Source organism: Salarias fasciatus, chromosome 5, assembly GCF_902148845.1.
Source record: "Salarias fasciatus chromosome 5, fSalaFa1.1, whole genome shotgun sequence".
Classification (NCBI taxonomy): domain Eukaryota; kingdom Metazoa; phylum Chordata; class Actinopteri; order Blenniiformes; family Blenniidae; genus Salarias; species Salarias fasciatus.
In genome coordinates this window covers 8,093,165-8,115,518 of record NC_043749.1, presented here as the reverse complement: position 1 = coordinate 8,115,518, position 22,354 = coordinate 8,093,165, and the positions used below count along the sequence as shown (strand labels likewise).

Here is a 22,354-nt window from a genome sequence, read left to right as displayed (position 1 = left end):
TGTCTGTTGATCCCTCTGCCCCTCTGTCACACATGCCCACAGTTCACAGCTTTCACTATACCCTCCCTCTTTCCATACTGAAGCACACATGGTCAGACCCGTCCTCCAATAGAGCAGCTTGTCCTAAACTGCTCAACCAATGAGGAGAAAGGAAAGAAAACAGATTTGTGAAAGGGATTCTTTGAGTAGAAACATTAAAATTTACACAAAACTCTGCTTCAAGTTTGAAATTAAAGTGCTTTATTTGACATGTAGATGTGAATTACATCTAGATGTCTTTGCATTGATTCTTCATGTCTTTGAAAGTTGTGTAGAGTGATAAAGAATACCAAGAAAATATGCTTCCTCGGCTATTTTAATAAGGTGGATAGCACACACAATCCCTCAGAGGGGTTCAGCTGTGTTGTGGTGGGATGTTAAAGGGCTTTAGGATCCTGGGTGATAACTTATATTTAGACAATCAATAGATAATATAGAGTAAAGCGTTCACTCAAACTCGAACTGTTAATACTGTAATTCATACTGATTTATAAAGAATGTGATGACCAAGGCCAGACCCCAAACATTTCCCTTCACACAACTTAAGTTATTTACTTGAGAATTGTTTTATTTTCTTAGTCTTCCTCTATTTAAATGGAGTGTACACATTCACACATTGAAAGACAACTACCGCTGCTTCTTCCATTTCATTGCTGTAGTTTATTGTAAATAAAAATAGAAAAAAGGATTATTTTTTTTCTCAAAAAAGTTCAGTTTTTCCTGGCCCATGACAATGACCCTTCCCTCTAATTGGCCAAATTGCAATAAATACCATACCAATGACAAAGCCACTCAAATACTGTACTGTCTATACTTCATACTATTATTTCGAAGTATAATGATAATAATCTAATACCTCAGACAATCATGGGAAAAAAGTATCCTCATGTTCAAAAGCTGCAACTTCACAACAGAAAACATTTCTCTGTGGATTTCATCGTTGTAGAGGTTAGGAATTCTTTCTGTGGGAATTTTCATGACCTCTCTGTGGCCGCCGCTTTCCTTTGACTCATGGTGGTCAGACTTACCTCATGATTCAGTTAAGAACTGAGTGAGTGAGTGAACTGTGAACTGTGTGCCTCTTAGCCCTGTGTGTTCAGCCTATCACAAACTATCAGAAACCTGAAATCTGGTGACTAGATTTACATATTCATTTTCACCACTTCACCAATCTTACAATTGGAATAATAGCCAGTCTGCCATCTGAGGCTCTTCTGCCACGCTGAGCTTGACCACAGGGGAAGAATATGAGGATCTAAAGACTCCTGGATATTTGCTTCACTAGTGTAGACACCACCTCCATTCATCTGCAGTGTCTATAAAAGTGCTGTAATAAAAAGGTTTTATCCTTCCGAGTCTGATTTTCACCACTCAGTCAAGCAATAAAGCTTAGAAACTGTTCCTCTGGTGCCACCCAGAGGCTCATGTTGGCCCTCAGCAAAGAGAGATTTATAAAACAATACTGCAAGTTAAAATGTGTCTTGTTTAATCCTCCTCTAATGCATAACTTTAAAACACGTCTTTTTTCTTTAGCAGATAGTTGTGTCCAACTAATATGACGTCCTAAAAATGACTCCTGAGAAATGCTTCTTGACATTTTTAATTGCAATCATTTTAATGATCCATTTATCTTTGGTCATCATCACATCAATTCAAACTTGGTAAAGTTTATTTTTTAATTGTTTTTTCTTACAGTGACACTGAAAAGACCCCACCCAACAAACCTTGCCAAATATACTGTACAATCTCCTAAATATGTCTTGCTTGCATTTCCTAGTTTGCCTAACATGCACATTTTGCTACAATTACTCACTGTGGAGAAGAAAACAGTGATATATGACGCACTACATACAATTTGCACATTATGTCAATGCAAGTACAACTTGTTTGCCAGTTTTTGATTTGAGTGATCCATCAGAGAGCCATTAAAATAGCTTTTATTTTTAAATATTCATTCTGAGTTGAAGAATGCAAATCCTTTATTTATGTTATTTTTTTCTTTTAATCCATGTGGAAGTGATTATTAGAAAAATAGAAGAGAATAGTTTTTTATTGTCACTGTTACAAAAAAAAAGCCCAATTAAATGGTAAGTAAAATCCGCATCAACCAACTTCTTTTCAATATTAAAGGTGATTTCCTTCCACCATGGAACATTCTTCGTCACTTCTGACTGACCAATTGATCACTATTTTGAATTCTTCTCGGTCCAGTGACTCATGTCACACTGACAAACCATTTTTATTTTTTCAGTACATTTCATCACAAGTGATGGAAAAAGTCTACTCATAGTTCATGATCAGGGTTTTGAACCTGAGGACTGTGCAGGTTCAGTGATCTTCTATTTTGAAATTGAAAACAATTCAGTGGAATTTTTTGCTTTGTTTTATCGGTGAGAGACGAGGAACAAACTGGTTCAGTTGGTTCTGTGCACTTTGTTCTGCATAAAGGGACAGATCATCACATCGATGCTAACAACACTGGCTGAGTGCCCAAGAACAGGGAGCAGAGCACTTCCATTTCAACACCTGGGATATGCATTGTGCTCATTTCCTGCAAAACATCCCCCCTCCTGCCCCCTGAGAGATCTGTGCACAAAGTGGGTGCATCTACCGATACGAGTCCCCCACTGCCAGTACCTTACCTTACAATAAACCTTCACACAACATGAGTTACAGAGAGGTATCCCATGGCATTTCAGCAGACCAGAAGAACACAGGCTCAGAAATTTTCCATTACAGCGTTAAATGAGTGTGGGGAATCCCGGGATGGGACTGAGAAAAACTGGACAAGGAATAACTTTAAAACGCAACGCAATCATAATTGAACAAGTTGATTCACTCTTGTGCCACAAATCCTTAATTGAGTCTGTTGGGTGTTGTCAGTATTGTGGCTTGAACCTTATCCTTGAACTTTAGTCTGGAACATTCTAGCATATGCAGATGAAGGAAGCAAGAAGAGAAAACTGGCAGGTGTGCACCAGGGTTACGAATAATTCAGGAAACCACCATGGGGTGTTTGGCTGTTTCATCGAGATAAGAAGAAGACAGATAATACTGACAGGATTCCTGATTTTGGAGTCACACAAGGGAGCCAGTCAGACAGAAGATGCACCTGCATTGCTTCTTGTGTTTGTATTAAAAACAACTGGGTCGGAAGAGACAGCCAATCAGACTTCATGAACTGATGCAACTCTGTTGATTGTTGGTGAAAGGAAGGTTTGGCCCAGATCTCTGTATTGCACTTCTTTGCTTTTGTCTTGACTTCGAGTAATAAACATATTGAATTGGTATTTACCGTTTAAAGAATGCATGAAGAGGACTGAGAACGAGGTTGAGATGGTTCATCTCCAACAGTGTTCACAGTAACATTTCATTTTTAACATTTCCCAGAAATGCATGAACAGGACAGACAGTGAACGATTGTCATAAAGTAGCAGATAAAGAAAAGTTTACCAAGTGTATAGAAACTCATGTTTTGGACAATAGGATCACAAAGTGAACATGTTATCATACTGGTTTTGGCTGTTGTCAACACCAAACATTCCTGCAGGCATCACAGTTTAATTTATTTTCCTGACATTTCTTGTATGGGTTTAGCCTAACTTTTCATTCGCAAGTCTGCTGCTGATACGACAAACGCATGTTTAATGCAAGTGTAAAGGTGCAGAAGAGGAAAATAAGTCTTTGAAAATTATGAAAAAAAAAAAAACTCAATGGTGAAATAGACATGGACAGTTATTCTCCAAAAATATTAGCAATTCAAACACATCATCCAGGACAGAAAGCAACACTGTTGATGCACCATCAGCCAGAAAGGAATGCTGGCAGAAAATTGGCAAACCTGTTAATGAGTGAGATCATACAATATTAAGAAACAGATTCATAAGGCAATGGACCAAAACATCCTTGTTTGTGGATGGGGCACACAATGAATGGAGATTGCTGGTCCAGAAAAAGTGGAATATCTCATCAACTGAGGTGTTAAGAGACCAGTCACTGTTAGCCAGTGACGAGATGTTTGTCCGGTCAGAGACGAATTTCATCATCTTTCAGTTCTTCATTTACATCCTGAAACTAGACAAAGTTTGGGGTGAATAAAGCAGCACTCTCCACATCGAGCATTTCGACGTTCTTCTCCAGGCTCTCCTGGTCTAAACTAATCCTCCTCCAGTTGAGATATTTCATACATAATGCAATGTGTTTGTTATACACTCAATATTTTCAAATCTGCTGTCAATTTTGCTTCTACTTGAGAGTGAAAACACAAATAGCTGGTCCCCCATCATTTGTAACACACTGTTGTTTAAGCCAGTGTCCCAGGTGGTGAATTTTTGTCATGTGAAGAGCTGAAATAATCATCTCCAGAATCATTGAGTTGATGTTCTACAGCATGGGTGTGGAATCCTGGTCCTGGAGGGCCGCATTCCTGCACGGTTTCATTGTGCCCTCATTTCAACACAGCTGATGGTAATGATTGGCTCTGGGCTTTCTGCAGATCTTCATCATGATAGAAATGGAAACAAACAAATATTGCACTAGAATTGTATGTGGCTGTGAAATATTTTCTATGATTTCCCCTCAATGAAATGGGTTTAATGATGTGAAATCCCTACAAGATGGTTTGGACAATATCCCTGACTGAGGCCAACAGGTCAAAGTTTGAAAAAATGAAGTATCATGGTGTTGAGAGGAAAAAATGTAATGTTCCCATGTGAGTATAATTCATAGGAGAATAAAAAGCACAGATCTCTGATCACTCGATTTTTTTTTTTACGCCACAGATGTTTCAGGCAGAGCTTCCTCAGAGCCCTGCCTTTCGTTTATATTTTCCGTTTGGTTCAGAGACTCATTTGGAGGCAGTGCGTTCATACTTGTCGATCTCTTATCCAGATCATAACCTGCTCCGAGGTTAATCCTGAAGTTAGTGCAGGCCCCAGACACACTGATAAACTATGTAATTACATTTTTTGTTATTCTTCAGTGAATTAAAGGTGTTTACTCTGAAATATAAGAGACATAATAGATCCTACTTTATGTGATCGTATTAAAGATTTTAAATAGTTTTAAAACAAATGTCCTCATAACTTTTGCCCACTCTTAGATATGATTTATCTCACCACAGAGAAATTTACAGTCACAGAGGCTCATAGATACTCAGGGGGTGCAAAAAGTGGTTAAAGGTGCAAATAAAGAATAAGAATAATTAATAGTGCAAATCTTAACAAAAATACAAGAAAGAAAAGATCTAACTTAATGTATAACATAAATCTTAAGATATAACAGGAATTATAATACATACAAATATGTTTTTAGTGCAGCAGAGAGGGTGGTTTATAAAGTTTCTATTATTACAACAGGAAAGTTTACATTGTGATGGTCTCCTCCTCGCCTTATCTGGTCTTCACAGACGCATTCGCTGTTTTTAGACACACCTACTCCAGGTCTCCGCTCTCCGTGCGTATATTAACGCACATGCTTCTGTTAAAGCCCCGCGCGCTTCTCCCCGGTCCAGTCACTCCTTCTGCGCTGCTGGCGACATGGAGCCTCTGGACATCTTCTACCACCCTGTGTGGGTCCTCTCCACGGTGCTGCTGGCCGTCGTGGTGCGCGTGCAGCGGAGGGGCAGCTGGGATCCACGAGCCTGCCCGGTGCAGCTGCGGGGGAAGACTGCCATCGTGACCGGGGCCAACACAGGTAAGGTTCGAAACCCAGACACCCGAGGGACAGATGTGCGGATATAATTCGGCGTCACCCGTGAGTCATCCTGAACTGGCACGCGAGCTAGTTCCACAGAAGACGCGACTTAAAAAAAGAAGTCATCCTCGCGCACTGACATGAAGGAGCCGCGGGAGCAGCTCCATGGACAGATACCGCGCGCGCCGCGCACGAGCTTTATCTGCTTGATGAAGTTATAAAGTTTCCCTTTGCCCTCAGCACGAGAAGAAAAGTTCATTCGGAAGTTTGTTTGTTGGCTTTATCGTTGCAGTTTGAGGGAAATGTCTGTCAGTGGATTTTCTAGAATTTTAAATACAGTTCAGTTGATTTTTTTCCCTCAAAGTGAACACTTACTGAGATAATTGCATTCGCTAATCCAGAAAAAAGAAAAGAGACAATTCTTTAAATAACGAAACCGCTTCGAAATCTGTGATATTCAAAGATTTGGCTTTCAAAAGTGCAAAAATAATATTAAAGGGTAGAAAAAAATGCATGACATATGCGAATAATCAGTTTCCTTTGATGAACATTGGGGTTATAATCTGCGTAAATTGTAACTTTGAAATTCACACGGTGGACATAATAATGACACGTTTATGTCTGTAACACTGAGTGAAAGCTGGTTCTGTGTGTGTGTTTTTTTTGTTTGTTTGGTTGGTTTTTTTGTTTTTTTTTAATGCAGTTTGACCAGTTCCCATTGACTATTACAGTTTTAGTCGCTTTCTGTTTGCATACCTTTTGGTGTTATCTATTTGGGCCCTTTTCCAGCAAGAGCATTATCGAAGGTTGAAAACCTTATCAAAAAGAACGGAAGAAAATCCTCCAATTGTTACCTGTCCAGGCTGTAGCCTGTGCTTTACAGCTGAGAGCAGAGTCAGCCCATGGCAACTCAAAGTAGGATAAAGTAACATCTGCAGAAATTCACTGCAGTAACTGCACTGGCTCAGGCCAAGCCATGAATTGCTTTCCGCTAAAGGAAAATGCCAGCATGTCAGTGATGCTGCTCTCTCGAGTGAGCATCACTACTTAAACCTTTTGTGTTTGTTCGTTGTTTGCCAGGTTATCACAAACAAAGCTTGTGTACATGGCATGGCGTTGAAACAAAGTCCTTTTTTTAAATGTGCCCTTTTGTGTTTTAGCTAAGCTTTGAACAGCAGGAATAAACCCTCAATACACACAGAGACCTGTTGTGGCAGCAAGTATCAGACAATCAATAAGAAAAGCTATCGTTCCATTTTCAACATCTGACACAAAAGGGTTTCTGGCCTCTTGTGAAAACTAAATGGCATGTACCTGAAAGTTTATGTGACTATAAATCACAGTACAAACAGAACAGTTTGAAATTCATCTTCCATGAAAAACTTCTAACATGCAGGAGAAAATAGGAGATGTGCGGTTTGATCCAGATTCTCCTCTCATGACAAGAACGATAATAGGTAAACCATGTTCTCTACTCTGGAAGGGATTGGAAAGATGATCGCAATGGACCTTGCACGTCGTGGGGCTCGTGTTATCCTGGCCTGCAGGAGTGAATCCCGGGGGACCAAAGCGCTGAATGAGATCAGGAAGAAGACGGGAAACAACGACGTCCATCTACGCCTCGTGGACCTTTGCTTGCTCAGCTCTGTCAGAGAATTTGCCGAGAGGATTCTAAAGGAGGAGAAAGCTCTGCATATACTCGTCAACAATGCCGGCGTATCAGGTGAGTTTTATAGTTTAGCATCTCTGGGGGTCAACAGCTCCAGTGATGACTGATTTACAGAGCTGTCCTTGAAGCTTCTCAATACCAAATCTGAACCAATGAAAAAAAGTCAAGTCAAACTTCACATGAGTTAATAATTCAGTGAATTAACAATTATGAAGTATGAAAAAAGCATAAAGTCTTTCATAATTTCCCATCTTTAACACTTCTGGAGGCAAAGACTCTGGCATTATTCTCCATTCTCTCGTGAAACACTGGAAAATTAACTCTAGCACACTAACCTATGCTGTTTATTGTGTAATAACATCTCTGTCTCCCAGACTTGGCAGGCACACTGCAGAGCTCCACATAAACCACTTAAACATCCCTGGCTGAGCACAAACTGAATATGAGCCTGTTTACCGCACACTGTGCCACCCGAACTGAAACTTCAGTTCTGTGTCTACCACTTGGAAGTATCACTGTCCCTTCGGAAAACACCACAATTCCAGAAATTATAATAATATAAGATCGGTCAAATGTGGAGTACACACCAGATGTGATTAGGAGCAAATGAAATATGCTGTGTTGGAAAAACTAAAACAGACGTCAGTCAATTTACTGGCACCACTGGAATATTGTGCAATGTTTGTTGCTGAAGTCAGACTGTCATAAAAAAAACTATGTCCTCTTGGGGGAGGGGGTTGGAATATGTTGGGACAGACCAAGAAGAAGCATCCAGCATTCATAGAGACTTCATTGACATGTAAATCAATCATGACATGCACTGGTGACAACATGGTGGCAAAAATAATGGAAATTCTTCTGACTGGGATCATATAGCTACTCTCTCCCTGGGATGATGTGATCCAAGTTTTGCAGCCGCGGAGTCAATGGCCTCACTCCAGGACCCGCCTTGGTTACTTATTTGCAGTGTGAATTAAACCAGTGAACTTATTAGACTTGATCCCTTAAACCTCTAAGCCACCACTTTGAAGCTGAATGTAAAGAAAATGATGTGATGTTTGCATGATTTTAGTTTATTTTCGCATTTTTTTAAATGAGCTGTGTCAAAATGACCAGTTTTTAACTTTGTACATAGAATACGATTTTTTTTTTTCCTTTGGCTTTGCACGCATTACTCAACTTCTGTGTGGTAGTTTGTTTTTTTTTCTAGAACTAAAACATCTAAAGTAAGGATCTGATATGGGTTTGTTTTTGCTGGTTTGTGTCTATTTTAATAAAAATCTGACTAATATTCACAGGCTTACCGAGGCAGATCACCAAAGAGGGCTTTGAGGCTTCTTTTGCAACCAACCATCTGGGACCATTTCTCCTCACCAACCTGCTGCTGGGTAAAGGCTCTTTGGTCACTCATTGCTACAGATTGTTTTACATATTAAATGTACTGAAGTCACTTCTACCCTATCCCCTCCTTTGTCTTCTTTTTTTTTTTGTATGTGTGTGTGTGTGCTCATTCTGCACGTTGTTGCTTTCCTGCAGACCTGATGAAGAGTTCAGCTCCGGCTCGTATTGTCACTCTCAGCTCAGCAAACCATAAGCTGGGCAAAGTGGACTTCGCCCACTTTCGCGGAGAGAACCTCGTCCACCACATGGATTGGGTCTACAATCACACAAAGCTGCACAATCTCATCTGCACCAATGAGCTGGCACGCAGGATCCAGAGCACAGGTGAGGCTCAATTAGGAATATTATTACTATTTGAATTAGAAAGGTTTAAATTTTGTAGTTTCGTGTTAGTTTGCATTATCCAGTAATAACAGGAAGTGCTTCAACACTTTTTTTTTCCATTCCACTTAATCATCTAGTCATTTTCAGGAAATTTAAGTAAGGGGGCAAAGCTGATATGAAGTAGCTTCTATCACCAGCTCTGACCATGAGAGACTAACTTCAGTGCCGGATTTTACAACATAAGAACTGTTTCTGTGTAATTACAGTCGCTGATTGTGATTCTAATCAACAGTAATTTTCCTGTTTTTCACAAATTAAATCAGCAGTTTCTGATTGTTCAACAAGATTTCTTTTTGCAGATAATTATTAAATAATGACAATGACTGAGTTTACGTCCTGACCTTGATTGTGGGGCACCAAGGTTTGAAGTTCACAACCTCCTGGTTCAGTTCCAGGTCTGAGGTCTCTCTATAGTCAGTTTGTGTGTTTTTGTTGTTTTTCTAGGTACGTAGTCCCTTAAATTGAGGACTATTGGTGAGAAAATGCTTTGTTCAGAACGTATTGTCTGCCAGTCTGATTTAGACACATCTATATAGACTCAGATCACAGTGCTGCTTTCTAAAGTTCCTCTATGGAATGGGACGACTGTATGCTTTATATGCAAACATCTAGAAAAACAATGGGTTTTTTAGTCGGGTTTTACTGTTGTCAGATTAATGAAACTTTTCTCCTTTTATATTTTAGTGGATGAGCAAAATGTCAGTTCACAGAGGTAGGACTTATGGATTGTTGTACTCACTTAACATTTATTTGTTCATTTAGGCGTCACTGCAAACTCTGTCCACCCTGGTTTTGTCATGACAGAAGTAATCAGACACTATCCTCTTTGGGTCAGATGTATTTTCAACCTTGTTGGGTTTTTCTTTTTCAAGGTAAGCACATATTCCTGTGATTTTATTTTTGTCTTTGTCACGTCACCACTTTTGCTTCTCGTTGTTTTCACATTCGTTTTTGACTCTTGGTAGTGAGCTACAATGGCCCGATATTTTAAGTTTCCAGTAAATGGAGGAACTGGCTTCGGGGTCCATGTGTCTTCCAGCCATTCGGTTTTCGTTCACACGGCCAAGATATGATTCACATCTGCTCTTCCTGGAAGCCTGGAAAACCGGCTTCACTCCTTGTGTTTGAATGGCACTCTATAAATACTTTAGCTTTGCCTTTCCAAATGCAGTGTTTAAAGGCTACATTGAGACATTTATCACTCTTTCACAGAATTACACCTGAATACAAGTGTGTCGTCATGTTACGGCCACCAGCTGCAATATATGTTGTTAAGATGTGTTGTTTTAGATCACTGAGAAAATATGCAGAAATGCTCAACTCAAAAAAGATGTGAATAAACATCGAATATGAACGGTCGAAAACAGCTAATTTCATGCGGAGGAACACAGTAGCTGAGAAACAGAGGAAAGTAGATGCAACAAGCAGGAGAGCTAAAACCAGAGAAACAGGAAAACAGAACAATAACAACCCTGATTGTTTCAAGATTTGCTTTCACTGCCAGAATTTGACCCATGTGCGCACATCAGATTGCTCTAACAATGGAATCAAGCTGAAGGAGAACCACATGTTCTCACACAGCTCATCTGTGCTGTGGTACGCCAGAAATTCAGCGCCATAAGTTCTAATGAGCCTTCATTCTTTGTAAAAAGCCCCGTTGATTGTGGTTGAGAGAACTTTTCCATATGTTTGCATTTATTATACTTGTGTCTGATAATGCTTGGCCTAATTTATTATATTTGTTGGCTGTCATCAATATTTTACATACTAAAGAAACACATCTCCAGGGACATGGACATGTACTGGTGAGGGAATAGTAACCTTCTGCCTTGATGTGAATCTGTTCACTCATGCGGCCGTAGCAGATACCAAAGACAGAGCTCATGCAAATTCCAATCTGCACAGATGTTTAAATGTTTTTGGGTTTTTTTTTTTCTTTCTTCAGTGCACACTCACAGATTGTCTTCCTGTCTCCCTGACAGTCTCCAGAAGAGGGTGCAGTCAGCTCCATCTACTGTGCCGTGTCAGAGGAGCTGGAAGGCGTAACTGGAAAGTATTTTGACAGCGACTGTTCCCTCGTCCTCCCCGCCCCTTTAGCTCGAGATGCCGCCCTCGCGGTCAAAGATTTTGAGGTCTGTGAAAGACTGACATCAAAGCTTTAAAACAACTATCAGTTCTGGCTGATAACAGGAAACAGGTTCAAATTCCACTTTCTGACCGAGCTCAGGCAGGTACAATGTGTAAAAATGTGTGTGAACTCTTCAAGGAACGTGATGAAAGAATACACTTTTACGAGAAGTGTGGAAAGTCAGGACCTGATAAGAAGCTTTATTTATATTATGCATGTGTTTGGAGGAGCAGCGCATTACTGATTTGCTGCCCTAATAAAGAATTAAATATTCTACAGATATTAATATTTTTGTCTGACTGGCATTTTACATTTTTCAATTAACAAAATAAATTCATTTTATCCCTGCTAAAATGTTATTGTTGATTTGGATGGAACTATTTTCATTTTTCTAAACATTTAGTGTGAATGAGGGAAAGAAAGGAGTTTTCCAAAGAGAGACGCGGACACAGTGTGATCGACCAGCTCACAGAATTTCAGAGAAATGACAGCAGACGTCCTCAAAGGTGAGGCTATCACTATCCTTTATTGAAAGGTTCCTTTAAAAACACAACAGAACATTTGAGCATTGAAGACTTTATACAGCTTTCCTCTCCTGGTGCCTTTGACCTGGTTATTTTGCTGTGGAGACAGACAGCGACCAAAACTTGTGGTTAACAAAGACGCCTTCAATCAAAGCACTATCACTTTGAATTATTATCTAACATTACTGGATAAAGAGTGCTGGATCTGTCGCCGTGTCTTCACACAGTCAGATACCTTTCTGACGATCCTCCACTATTCCTTGGAAGATCACGGGAGCGACCTGATCCAGCTGTTTGGGCGTCAGACGAAGCGCGAGCTCCACAGTTTTGTCCTGCACAGAAGTTTACAAGCATTGACGTCCCGTAATGACTGAATGACAGGAAGAGGAGCGCTGATTGAAAGGAAAGAACATGCTGTGCGAACTGAGCTGGAACTGACCGGACTTCCAGCATGCTCCGCTTCAGGAAGGTGCTGCGCAGGGACCTCTTCTAAGTGACTGCCCTCCGATCGAGGTTCCATATCCTTTCGGCCTTCTCGCTCCTGCAGAAAACATCAAAGAGGAAGAGTAAAGCATGACTGAGACCGCGCAAGAATAGTGAAAAAGTGATGTGATGAAATAAAATGAGATCAACACACATGGATTCATGTATATAACATACAAATATATAGGTAAAAACACCTTTAGTAGAAAAAATTTGAATGCTGAAGAAATAAAATAAAGTGTTTAATGTCAGGAAAAGAAATTGAACTCACTATAAATGATTCATACAGAAGTGATATGTTTGTGAATATTTTGGGTTATTCTTTAACAGAGACAGATTTTAAGCTTCATTTGCTCAATGAAATGACGTAATTAAAGTTTTATTGATTTGTTTGCACTCTGACTCTATGAAACAGAGATTACAGATTATGAAATCTGTTTTGATATTTACTGCTCCAATTTTAAACAGTGTACAATTGATAAACCTATGTATATATAATGTATTTGGTTATTTGTGATTTTTTTTTTTTTTTGGCAGGGGATTAAATCACCATGTGTTTAGAATCACCATGTGTCTTGTCTTCCCGCTGAACCTTTTTAAAGATTGTCAATTTACCCTTTAAAATGTGGACCTAAAGAATATTTTATATATTTTACTCATTGAAAAACTTTGGCCCAGTCAGTTTTTTTTTTTTTTTTTAGCATATGACTGAAGAGTTCTTACACTGAGTCTGATGATTTTGTGACATGCAGCAAAAGTCAAAGCAGAATCAATCAGAGTCGTCACACGTCGTTGTAACACGATCTTTCAGCAAAAGACATTGAATCCAAAAGTGTATTTTTGTATGTTTTGTTTCAGTAGAATAAAAAAAAACACTTTTATGGTTACAGTTCTACATGGTTTGATTCTGGTTACTCAAAACAGTTAGATATTTGAAGATATTAACTGTATTATTATGTAATAGCTTTTTTCCACTATGATTTGTGCTGTTTTTTTCCTCCGCCCTGGCTCAGTCCTGCATGCGATGCTTACCTTCATCAGCATCATCTCCTTGGGGCTGAAGAAAGTAATGTGGCCCTCCGTCCTCTCGAGCTGCAGCGCCACCAGGCACATCAGCACCACACAGCCGGCCACTGCTCCACGCATGCTCATCCTGCTCTCTCCTGGACACACATGCACACACACACACATTTGCGCCACACGTGTGTGTACACATCGGTTCGCAGTAGGTTGACATCAACACACAATGCAGCCTGTTTCCACACAAACAGGGGTGAGTGGCCCACAGGACGTTCCTCACGCTGAAATTACAGTGTGCTTTTTTTTTTTTCAGTGGGGGATATGTGACAGTAAAAATAGGTCAACATTTGACATGTGGTGTGTTGTGTGAGCCAGAAACAATAACTGAGAATAGCAGTGTGAAAGGACAGAACAGATCCCAGGCTTATGCAAGAGGAGATAGGTTGACAAACAGGAGATAAAGAAGGAGTGTGGGAGTTCTGAGGGCAGAACAAGACAGAAATACCAGATAAGAAGCTGGAGAGAAGCAGTCATACTCACAACAGCAGGACAGCTCCGTACACAGTCGTGTGCAAATGAAGAAAGGAAGGACACGAGAGTAACACAGGGAAGTCGAAAGCCTGAGAGACAGCGAGAGACACAGAGATTCAATAGAAGCCATATGGTACTCACGTGTTTTGTCAGTCTTGGTAAGTTGCTTTGGGCAAGTGTGCGTTAAGATGAGCAGAGCTCCACCGGTCTGAGCGTCAGCTTGTCCTGTCAGTCTTTATATCAAGCCGTCTCCTGATCCCTAAGCTTTTTTACTGTCCTCCCTCACATCCGCCCTTCAACAGGCTCCTTCAAGCCCTCTCCTTCATGCTCCTGGAAACACAGACATTGCTCAGGAATCTGGCCTTTTTATTGGGGTAATATACGTAAGCTCAACATGCTGCATGCATGCAGGTATTTAACAACATTGACAAACTGAGACTCAGATGACAAATGCAGATCTGTCCCAACAGCTCGTAAAAGGTTTTCTGATACTGTGTCTGTGAAAGTGGATAAACTTGATGCCATGATGTATTGACAATTATTTGTCAAAATGGATGGGATCCTGAAGTAAGCACACACTGGACAGTCTCAATTTTCAGATTTGTTAAACAACTACATTCACATCCATTTGATTTTCCAAACAACTCCTAAAATAAGTCCGTTCAGTCAGTCACATGGTTTCATTTGGCTCACAAAGCGAGAAACTGACCAAGGGTTCAGCGAGAAGGCGATGTGTCCGGAGAGGTCAGCCATAAATCTTCAGTTCTGAGTTATTATCTAACACACTGGGACATTTATGACCTTCCAACAATTTGTCTTTGTGCGCATACAGACCCTCATACATCCGCTGCTTGGAAACCCAGAGAACTGAGAGAACTTTATTGATGCTTTTCCCTGGGATGTTTTCCAGCAGGATGGTGAGATGATCATACAGAGCAGGTTAATAGCGTGCTGCAGAAGTGGGCATGTAAAAACGCTGCCAGTGTTCTGTTTGGTTTATTGCACGTCGAGGACATGAGCTCTGCTTTGTTCCATCCTCTTCAGCACCTCGTTCAACGCCACCAAAATGATGTGCGGAAGCTCTTCTGATATTTTTCTGTTACCTTGCAATAGAACCTATGAATAGTAAATAATCATGGGTCACTTACGTACATATTGATCTTGACAGTAAAACACAATCTGCTGGCACAGTTGTGTTCAGTTGGATTTCTAATAGTGGCCATGCTTTTCTTTTATAGGGCAATTACAATGGCCGTAGAAACCACAACAACATAGCGAAAGATCAACAAAAGCTTAGCTTTTTTATTGGACTTTTTAATCAAGTTTTGCCTTGATTTTCAATAACCAGTTTGTGAGAATATTGAAGAAAAAGGACACTTTTGATAACAGTCTACATTTAAGGTCGTTTAAAAAAAAACAATTTGAGTGAAGAAGTAATATCTGATCAAATGGCTTTTAGACCTAACCATGCCATCATGACAATAACTCTAATCATCAACCTTATTCAAGCAACAACTTCAAAAACTGCATTTTACTTAGTGTGTAGCGATCAAAGGAACCACTACATTTATTACCAGGAGAGGTAGATGTAAAACCAAAAGGCCAACGAACGAAAGACGGCATCTTGTCACGTTTGTTCTTTCATTGGCATCAGTCAGACTGGTTGTTTTCTTGATCCCACACATTATGGTGAGCTGATTTACTTGTAAATATACCACAGGTCTGCAGGTCTGAATCCCACTGAGTTTTGAAAATAGAAGAAAAACTTCTTTAAATTGCATTTATGGATATTAAAAACTGCAAGTACAATAAATGTGTACACTTTCCCCTCCGAATAATTTCCAGCCTGCTCAGCTGTTTATTCGTTTTTTTATTATTATTACAAAATTATTTCCTCACACAGTCCAAAAACATGCCTGTGGGGATAATTGGTGATTCTAAATTGCCCCTATAGGTGTGAATGTGAGTGTGTGTGTTTGCCTCCCTCTGTGTGTTTGTCCTGTGTTGAACTGGTGACCTGTCCAGGGTGTATCCTGCCCTCGCCCACAGTTAGCTGGGTTTGGCTCCAGCACCCCGCAATCCTGAGGACTTTAAAGCGGTAAAGAAGACGGATGGATGGATAACAACTCTTGATTGTCTTGATTGCAAACTGTTAATACTATTACTATAACTGTCTGCATCTTCACTGTAACATTTATTATTCTTGAATATTCTGAGTTTTTACATATTTTATACAATGTGGAGTTGGTTTGATAACCAAATGTGGGATGAATAAAATCTGATGAATTTTGTGGAACCTCATCTCTCATCTCGAGATCAACTGTGATACATCATTATGAATTTGCTTATAGAACAATTGACTGTGTATTATGTGTGTCAACTTTAAATGGCCTTTGACCTAAATACATCTCAGATTTACATGTAGAATATGAAAAAGCCCGCTACACTCCTCACCTGTGGAACAAGCTTTTTGATCACCTGAGGAGAGCTGACACACTGGCTGCTATTAAATCAGGCCTTATTTGTGCAAGCTTTCCTATAAACAGTAAATTTTACTTATTTAATTGCCTTTATCTTATAAACATCTTTACTTATTTTTTAATCCTTTTAATGCATATCATAATCGCTTTGTTTTAATGTATTTCATTCATTCTTAATAAAGAACCGTGAATTACTTGGTGACTGAATGGTTTTGTATAAATGTATATTTTTCCCTTTTTTTGAGTCCATGTTGAAGTTGTTGCAGAAGTCAGATCTCGCGGGATTTCAGCGAAGTCAGTCAGATCTCGCGGGATTTCAGCGACGTCCCACTTTCCTGAATCGCGACGAGTCACGTCTTTCCTCCGGAGCAGCAGCGGAACGCACACGCAGTGTGCAGCTGCGGAGATCGTCTAATCATGGTGAGAAAAGTGCACTTTCTGATATTGATTTGCGATGAGCAGACTTTTTATATCACACGACGGAATGCGCTTTTGAGCAATATTTCCTCCTAAGAGTAGAATTCCTTCCGATTAACTCTTGCTAAAAGTGAAGGCCTGTCCACTAAGGCGAGTTAGCATTAGCGGCTAACATCGATCGGAAATGAATTCATAAATTTAATGTTTCACCTTTGTCGTGGAGTCCGAGCAGCTGTGACAGCAGCCATCGATACAGAAGCTGGAGATTATTTTCGCTGATGTGCTGATTCCTTTGCAGTGTTATTTTGATAGTTAGCAGAAGTTAGCTTTGTGATCCACTCCGTCTGGGCCCTGGTTAACACGTGGGCTCAAACTACGGAGTGGTCACGTGCGAATGGCTTTAATGTCCTCGGGATTACCGGATTAAAGTGATAGAGCAGTTTAGAACAACATTTTCTTTTAGATAAGAAATCCACATACTAATTCTGATCATTTTGTGACTTTACTAATGATAGGGTTGGGCTCTGCTGGTCACCACGTGCGAGCAGACTTGATTCAGATGATGCATCATAAGCACCATATTATCTGTATCAGGCTGTCTGCAGCTGTCAGCAGACACACATTTCTGTTGAATCGATTACAGGTATGCCACAGTTTCCCATTCTGAAGTATTTAATGTCCTCTAGGTGGTGTTACACGTGCTCTTCGAGCATGCTGCAGGCTATGCCCTGTTCGCAGTCAAAGAGGTGGAGGAGATCGGCATGCTGCTGCCTCAGGTGGGTCATCTGTCTTGCTGCTTGATTTTTGTAACTTAATAAGAGCAGGATTAACTCTTTTTTTTTTTTAAATTGTCTTTCAGGTTGAGGCCAGTGTTCTGAACATTGGAAAATTCAACAGCATGGTGAGTCTGGCGGCTTTTTTCCCTTTCAAGTCGGCCCAGGCTGCTCTGGAGAACATGAACGCTATTTCTGAAGGTAAGATGTGCTCAATTTTTACTGTTTTACCTTTTAATCAGTTTTTATTATCCTCAGCTTTAATGATGCTTTATAGTCATTAATCATAATAAATCCAATAGATTTACATGCTGACATCTTTCACATCATCGCAATACTAAGACCTCATTGGCCGGTGTGGTTAACCTTAGTGTGTACTTGACATTTCCTCTGCAGGTGTGGTCCATGCTGATTTGAAGTTGTTTCTGGAAACCAACCTGCCTCGCTCTGGGAAGAAGAAAGCAGTGTTGGGAGTTTCTGATTCGAAGGTCGGAGCTGCTCTACAAGAAGAGTTTGACATTTCCATCCAGACTGGCGGGGTAGTGGCCGAGGTTACCAGAGGTGAGGAAAAGCTTATTCTGCCATCAGGTTCTTGATTTTAGAATTGCTTACCTGGATGTTTTTGATTTAAGTTTTCTATCATAAGTAGAGTGGCCTGTCATGATGTGATATGTTTTCCTGACACACGTGAAGGTTCATACTGAAAATCTGAACAGCCACTGCTCATGCGCTTTCCTGCTTTATTTACGGGGAAACCCCAAGTAGGCTGTAATATTTTTTCCCCCTTCCTCCTCCTAGGTTTGCGTCTGCACTTCCACTCACTGGTGAAAGGCCTGACGGGCCAGGCTGCATCCAAGGCTCAGCTGGGTCTCGGCCACAGCTACTCTAGAGCCAAAGTCAAGTTCAACGTCAACAGAGCGGACAACATGATCATCCAGTCCATTGCCCTGCTGGATCAGCTGGACAAAGACATCAACACCTTCTCCATGCGTGTTCGGTGAGGTTCTCTTACACGTCACATCTGAGTGTTTGTGCTTGCACCTTATGTTTTGTTTATTTGATGAGCATTGCATTTGTTGCACGTTGTAGTCATCATGCTGTGTGAACACATTTGTGGCATGGTATGTCCACCCACCATCAGTTTCATTTATTCATTTTAAGTTTTGCATCCAACATGTTGGTGTGCAGGTTCCTTGCATCCGTCGCCGCCATTTGTGCCGTGTGGTTGCCAGTGTTTGTGGTTGATGTATCATCCTTCACGTCTGGTTGTCCTCCTGACGCTTACCGCAGACAGCACGCCTTAGAGTGCTGGCTGTATAAAAACGGGAGGTACATCAACCTCTCCTGACGCTCCTGCTTTGCCAGCTCCTGTTGGCGAGGCGCTGCTGTTGGGTGAGACATCTGCATCAATGCTTAATAACATGATGCATTTATTTTTTTAAGTATTTTTACCATACGAATGTGCTTGACATAGTCAGTCACATTTTCCATTTTTTATAATACAATCACGCATGCAAAAGGCAACGGCTGTCATGCAAGGCGCCTGCACACCATTGGAGGCCTCTTAGAATTCTATCTCTTGTCCAGGGTGAGATGGGAGGTTGAACAGCTCTACCAGCTGAGCCACAGCTGCCCTGAAGTCTTCAGATGGTGTGACCTGCAGTATAATAACCTCTCACCCTTTTGTTTCTTTTTTTACAGTGAATGGTATGGCTACCACTTCCCCGAGTTGGTCAAAATTGTGTCTGACAACTCGATGTACTGCCGCCTGGCTCAGCTCATTGGAAACAGGAAGGAGCTGTCAGAGGAGAGTCTGGAGCGCCTGGAGGAGGTGGTGATGGACAGCGCCAAGGCGCAGGCCATCCTGGACGCGTCGCGTTCCTCTATGGGTCAGCAAGCCGCAACCTAACCGGGCAGCTTTTCCTTTTTTCCAAACCTCAGCCCCTTTTTTGCCCACCCTGGACCGATAATCGTCCTTGGTGCCGAACACAGGGGGGCAGAGCAGCTCTCTCATAAACCTGTAGTGAAGGCACACGTTCCTCGCTGCGGATCCTGTCGGGAGAAACAAGCCCACGCCTGAAAGCTTATAGACTTTCTGAACCAAAGAGCCTCTTAACCGAGTACCTTCTGATTGGGTTTTCTCACAGGTATGGATATCTCGCCCATCGACCTGATAAATATCGAGAGGTTCTCCAATCGCGTGGTGTCTCTGGCCGGCTATCGGCTGGAGCTGCAGGAGTATCTGCGTTCCAGAATGTCCCAGGTTGCCCCGAACCTGGCAGCTTTGATTGGAGAAGTGGTGAGTCGGCTCTTCGCTTTTAATTATCACATTAAAAAAAAAATGGGACTTGATGATGTTATACCATAATCTGTCAATCCCCTGAACATTTCTGATGAATACTGTATCAGGTGCTGATGGGTCCTCTGTACATCTGAGCGATCAAGTCGTAGAGTTGTGTTTCGCAGCGAGACTAACGCAGCCTTGTCGCCTTTAGGTTGGCGCGCGTCTCATCTCCCACGCCGGCAGCCTGACCAATCTGGCCAAGTACCCGGCGTCCACCGTCCAGATCCTGGGAGCAGAGAAGGCCCTGTTCAGGTACTGGGGCGCCCCCTCCCTGCTGGGGAAACGGGTGGATGCAGTGATGGCAGGGCTGGGCCGGAGCAGAGGAGGGTGACCGGGGGAGAGACGGTCTCCCCCGGGGTGATCCCTCCCGTTCTGAAGCACCCCCACAGTCTGAGCGTCCACTCACAGCACAGAGGTAGAAAACAAACCAGTTTCACATTCCCCTTCACTTTCCGTTCTGTCTGGAGGACAGAACAAAGTGTCCCTCAGAGGTTTCAATCCCCAGTGCCTTTCGTCACACATGTCCTGAATGTGGATGGAACTGTTTTCCCAGGGCTCTTAAAACGCGCGGCAACACGCCCAAATACGGCCTCATCTTCCACTCAACATTCATCGGCCGAGCCGCCGCCAAGAACAAGGGCCGCATCTCCAGATACCTGGCCAACAAGTGTACCATCGCCTCGCGAATCGACTGCTTCTCAGGTGAGCGCCGTCACTCGCTCCCTGTCTGGGTGGGCTTCACAAGTTGCAGTGATGTTGATATTTTTCGTCAACAGCATTCATCCCTCGGGTTGATGTTGAAACATTAATTTCCTGAGCAGCGCGGCGGGCCGACCCGCTGCGAGGCCCCCGCCGGACTGGTGTTGATCTGCCGTGTGGTTTCTCCCTCAGAGGTTCCCACGAGTGTGTTTGGGGACAAGCTCCGCGAGCAGGTGGAGGAGCGGCTGTCTTTCTACGAGACGGGCGAGCTGCCGCGCAAGAACGTGGACGTGATGAAAGAAGCCGTGAAAGAGGTGAGCTCGGTTTGAAACGCCGGGTGGGTTTTTTTTTTATGTGGGGAGCATGTTGATGCTGCGAGTGATGACATCCTGTTTCCCTGACATGACTGTGAGGGTAAAAGCTGATTTAATGAGCCTGACTCAGAATCAAACATGATTGATTTATTATTCGAGTGGTAATAGTGGTTTTTAGTGGACTAAAGTTTCCTTCTGTTCTAGGCTACCGACGTCGCGGCCGAGATCAAGCGCAAACAGGAGAAGAAAGAGAAGAAACGCAAGAAGCGTGAGCAGAAGATGAAAGAGCTCGAAGCGAACGGTGACACCAACGGCGACGTTGAGGTAAGGGCTGTTTGCTTTGCGCGTCCGCCGCATGTTTTGATTTGAGGTTTGACCCACACGCCGTGGTCCCACCTCAGTGTACGACATGCTACATGAACGCCGGCTCCGAACCATTGGCTGGTCCAAAACAATGGATCTGATCACTGAAGAGAGTCGCACACATTCACCGCTTCACAGGTGCAGCTGGAGAGAAAGGAGGTCCAATAGCGTTTTCTTTTGGCCTTTCTGCAGATGGAGAACGGCGAAGCAGACACCCCAGTCGCCAAGAAGAAAAAGAAGAAGGAAGCGGAGGAGACGGCGGAGGCAGAGGAACCCGCTGCAGAAAACGGGGCCGCGGAGACTCCAGGCAAGAAGAAAAAGAAACGAAAGGCCGAGGCGGAACAAGCCGCCGAGAACGAAGCAGAAGAAACGGAAACGCCGAGCAAGAAGAAAAAGAAAATAAAGACTGAGAGCGTGGAGGCCGAGCCAGCAGACGAGAGCCCTGAAACCCCCGTGACTGAGAAAAAGAAAAAAAAGAAGAAAGCTGCAGAGTAAAGACAAACTATGAACAGATATAATCTATATTTTTGTACAGCTTTGTTTTTCCCCATTTTATACTTTCCTCCCATTAGTCTGTCACAAACCTTTTGTGTGGGTGTTTTTGCAACCTCTCAGCAGGTTAGATGGCAATGAAATGCTTAGAACTGTGCCTTCCATGTTTAAACTCTACCTGTACTCATGTAAATAAATTGTTGAACAAATTACTCTTGTGAACGGTTTCTTTTTGGGAATGAGTTCTATACTTTGGGACGTGGCATCAGAGATGGCAGATTACTGGACCAAAGGGAGAAAGGAATTTTTCAAACACCATGTGGTCGCTGACATACTAGTTGACACGTTCAAGTAGTATTTTTCCACATTCACCATGGAAGACTACCACACTCCCCAATCGAATAACATGACTATAGAAGACCCACTGTTGATGAGGGCTCATTTTGTATTTCAGATGTGATGTGCAGTGATGGCAGTAACTGCATTAAAATAACATTTTTTGGTAACGAGTAATTACGCACGGTGGCGCAGTGGTTAGCGCTCTTGCCTCACAGCAAGAAGGTCCTGGGTTCAAATACCGGCCGGGGCTCAGGGCCTTT

The 22,354-nt window shown here is 42.0% G+C and overlaps 2 protein-coding genes, 1 long non-coding RNA gene and 2 other non-coding genes across 5 annotated transcripts; 4 read left to right on the top strand and 1 right to left on the bottom strand.

The window, feature by feature from the left end:
• Nucleotides 1-5,502: 5,502 nt before the first annotated feature.
• On the top strand, nt 5,503-12,888 carry LOC115388597 (retinol dehydrogenase 12). Its single transcript, XM_030091792.1, has 6 exons — nt 5,503-5,733; nt 7,217-7,456; nt 8,701-8,790; nt 8,939-9,127; nt 9,950-10,059; nt 11,170-12,888. The coding sequence occupies exons 1-6, from the start codon at nt 5,577-5,579 to the stop codon at nt 11,347-11,349; spliced, it is 966 nt and encodes a 321-aa protein (XP_029947652.1). The 5' UTR covers nt 5,503-5,576; the 3' UTR covers nt 11,350-12,888.
• A 471-nt stretch (nt 12,889-13,359) lies between these two features.
• LOC115388598 (uncharacterized) lies at nt 13,360-17,115 on the bottom strand. The gene is made up of 3 exons (XR_003931487.1): nt 16,981-17,115; nt 13,883-13,962; nt 13,360-13,485 (listed from the first exon to the last, which is right to left on the bottom strand). It is a non-coding gene; the product is annotated as an uncharacterized LOC115388598 (long non-coding RNA).
• Nucleotides 16,696-21,979, top strand: nop56 (NOP56 ribonucleoprotein homolog). The gene is made up of 12 exons (XM_030091791.1): nt 16,696-16,773; nt 17,457-17,546; nt 17,630-17,744; nt 17,940-18,104; nt 18,342-18,540; nt 19,245-19,432; nt 19,691-19,842; nt 20,039-20,139; nt 20,441-20,589; nt 20,779-20,900; nt 21,105-21,224; nt 21,456-21,979. The coding sequence occupies exons 1-12, from the start codon at nt 16,771-16,773 to the stop codon at nt 21,756-21,758; spliced, it is 1,707 nt and encodes a 568-aa protein (XP_029947651.1). The 5' UTR covers nt 16,696-16,770; the 3' UTR covers nt 21,759-21,979.
• Nucleotides 19,493-19,613, top strand: LOC115389363 (small nucleolar RNA SNORA26). The gene has a single exon (XR_003931591.1). It is a non-coding gene; the product is annotated as a small nucleolar RNA SNORA26 (small nucleolar RNA).
• Nucleotides 20,960-21,028, top strand: LOC115389358 (small nucleolar RNA SNORD57). Its single transcript, XR_003931586.1, has one exon. It is a non-coding gene; the product is annotated as a small nucleolar RNA SNORD57 (small nucleolar RNA).
• Nucleotides 21,980-22,354: the final 375 nt, after the last annotated feature.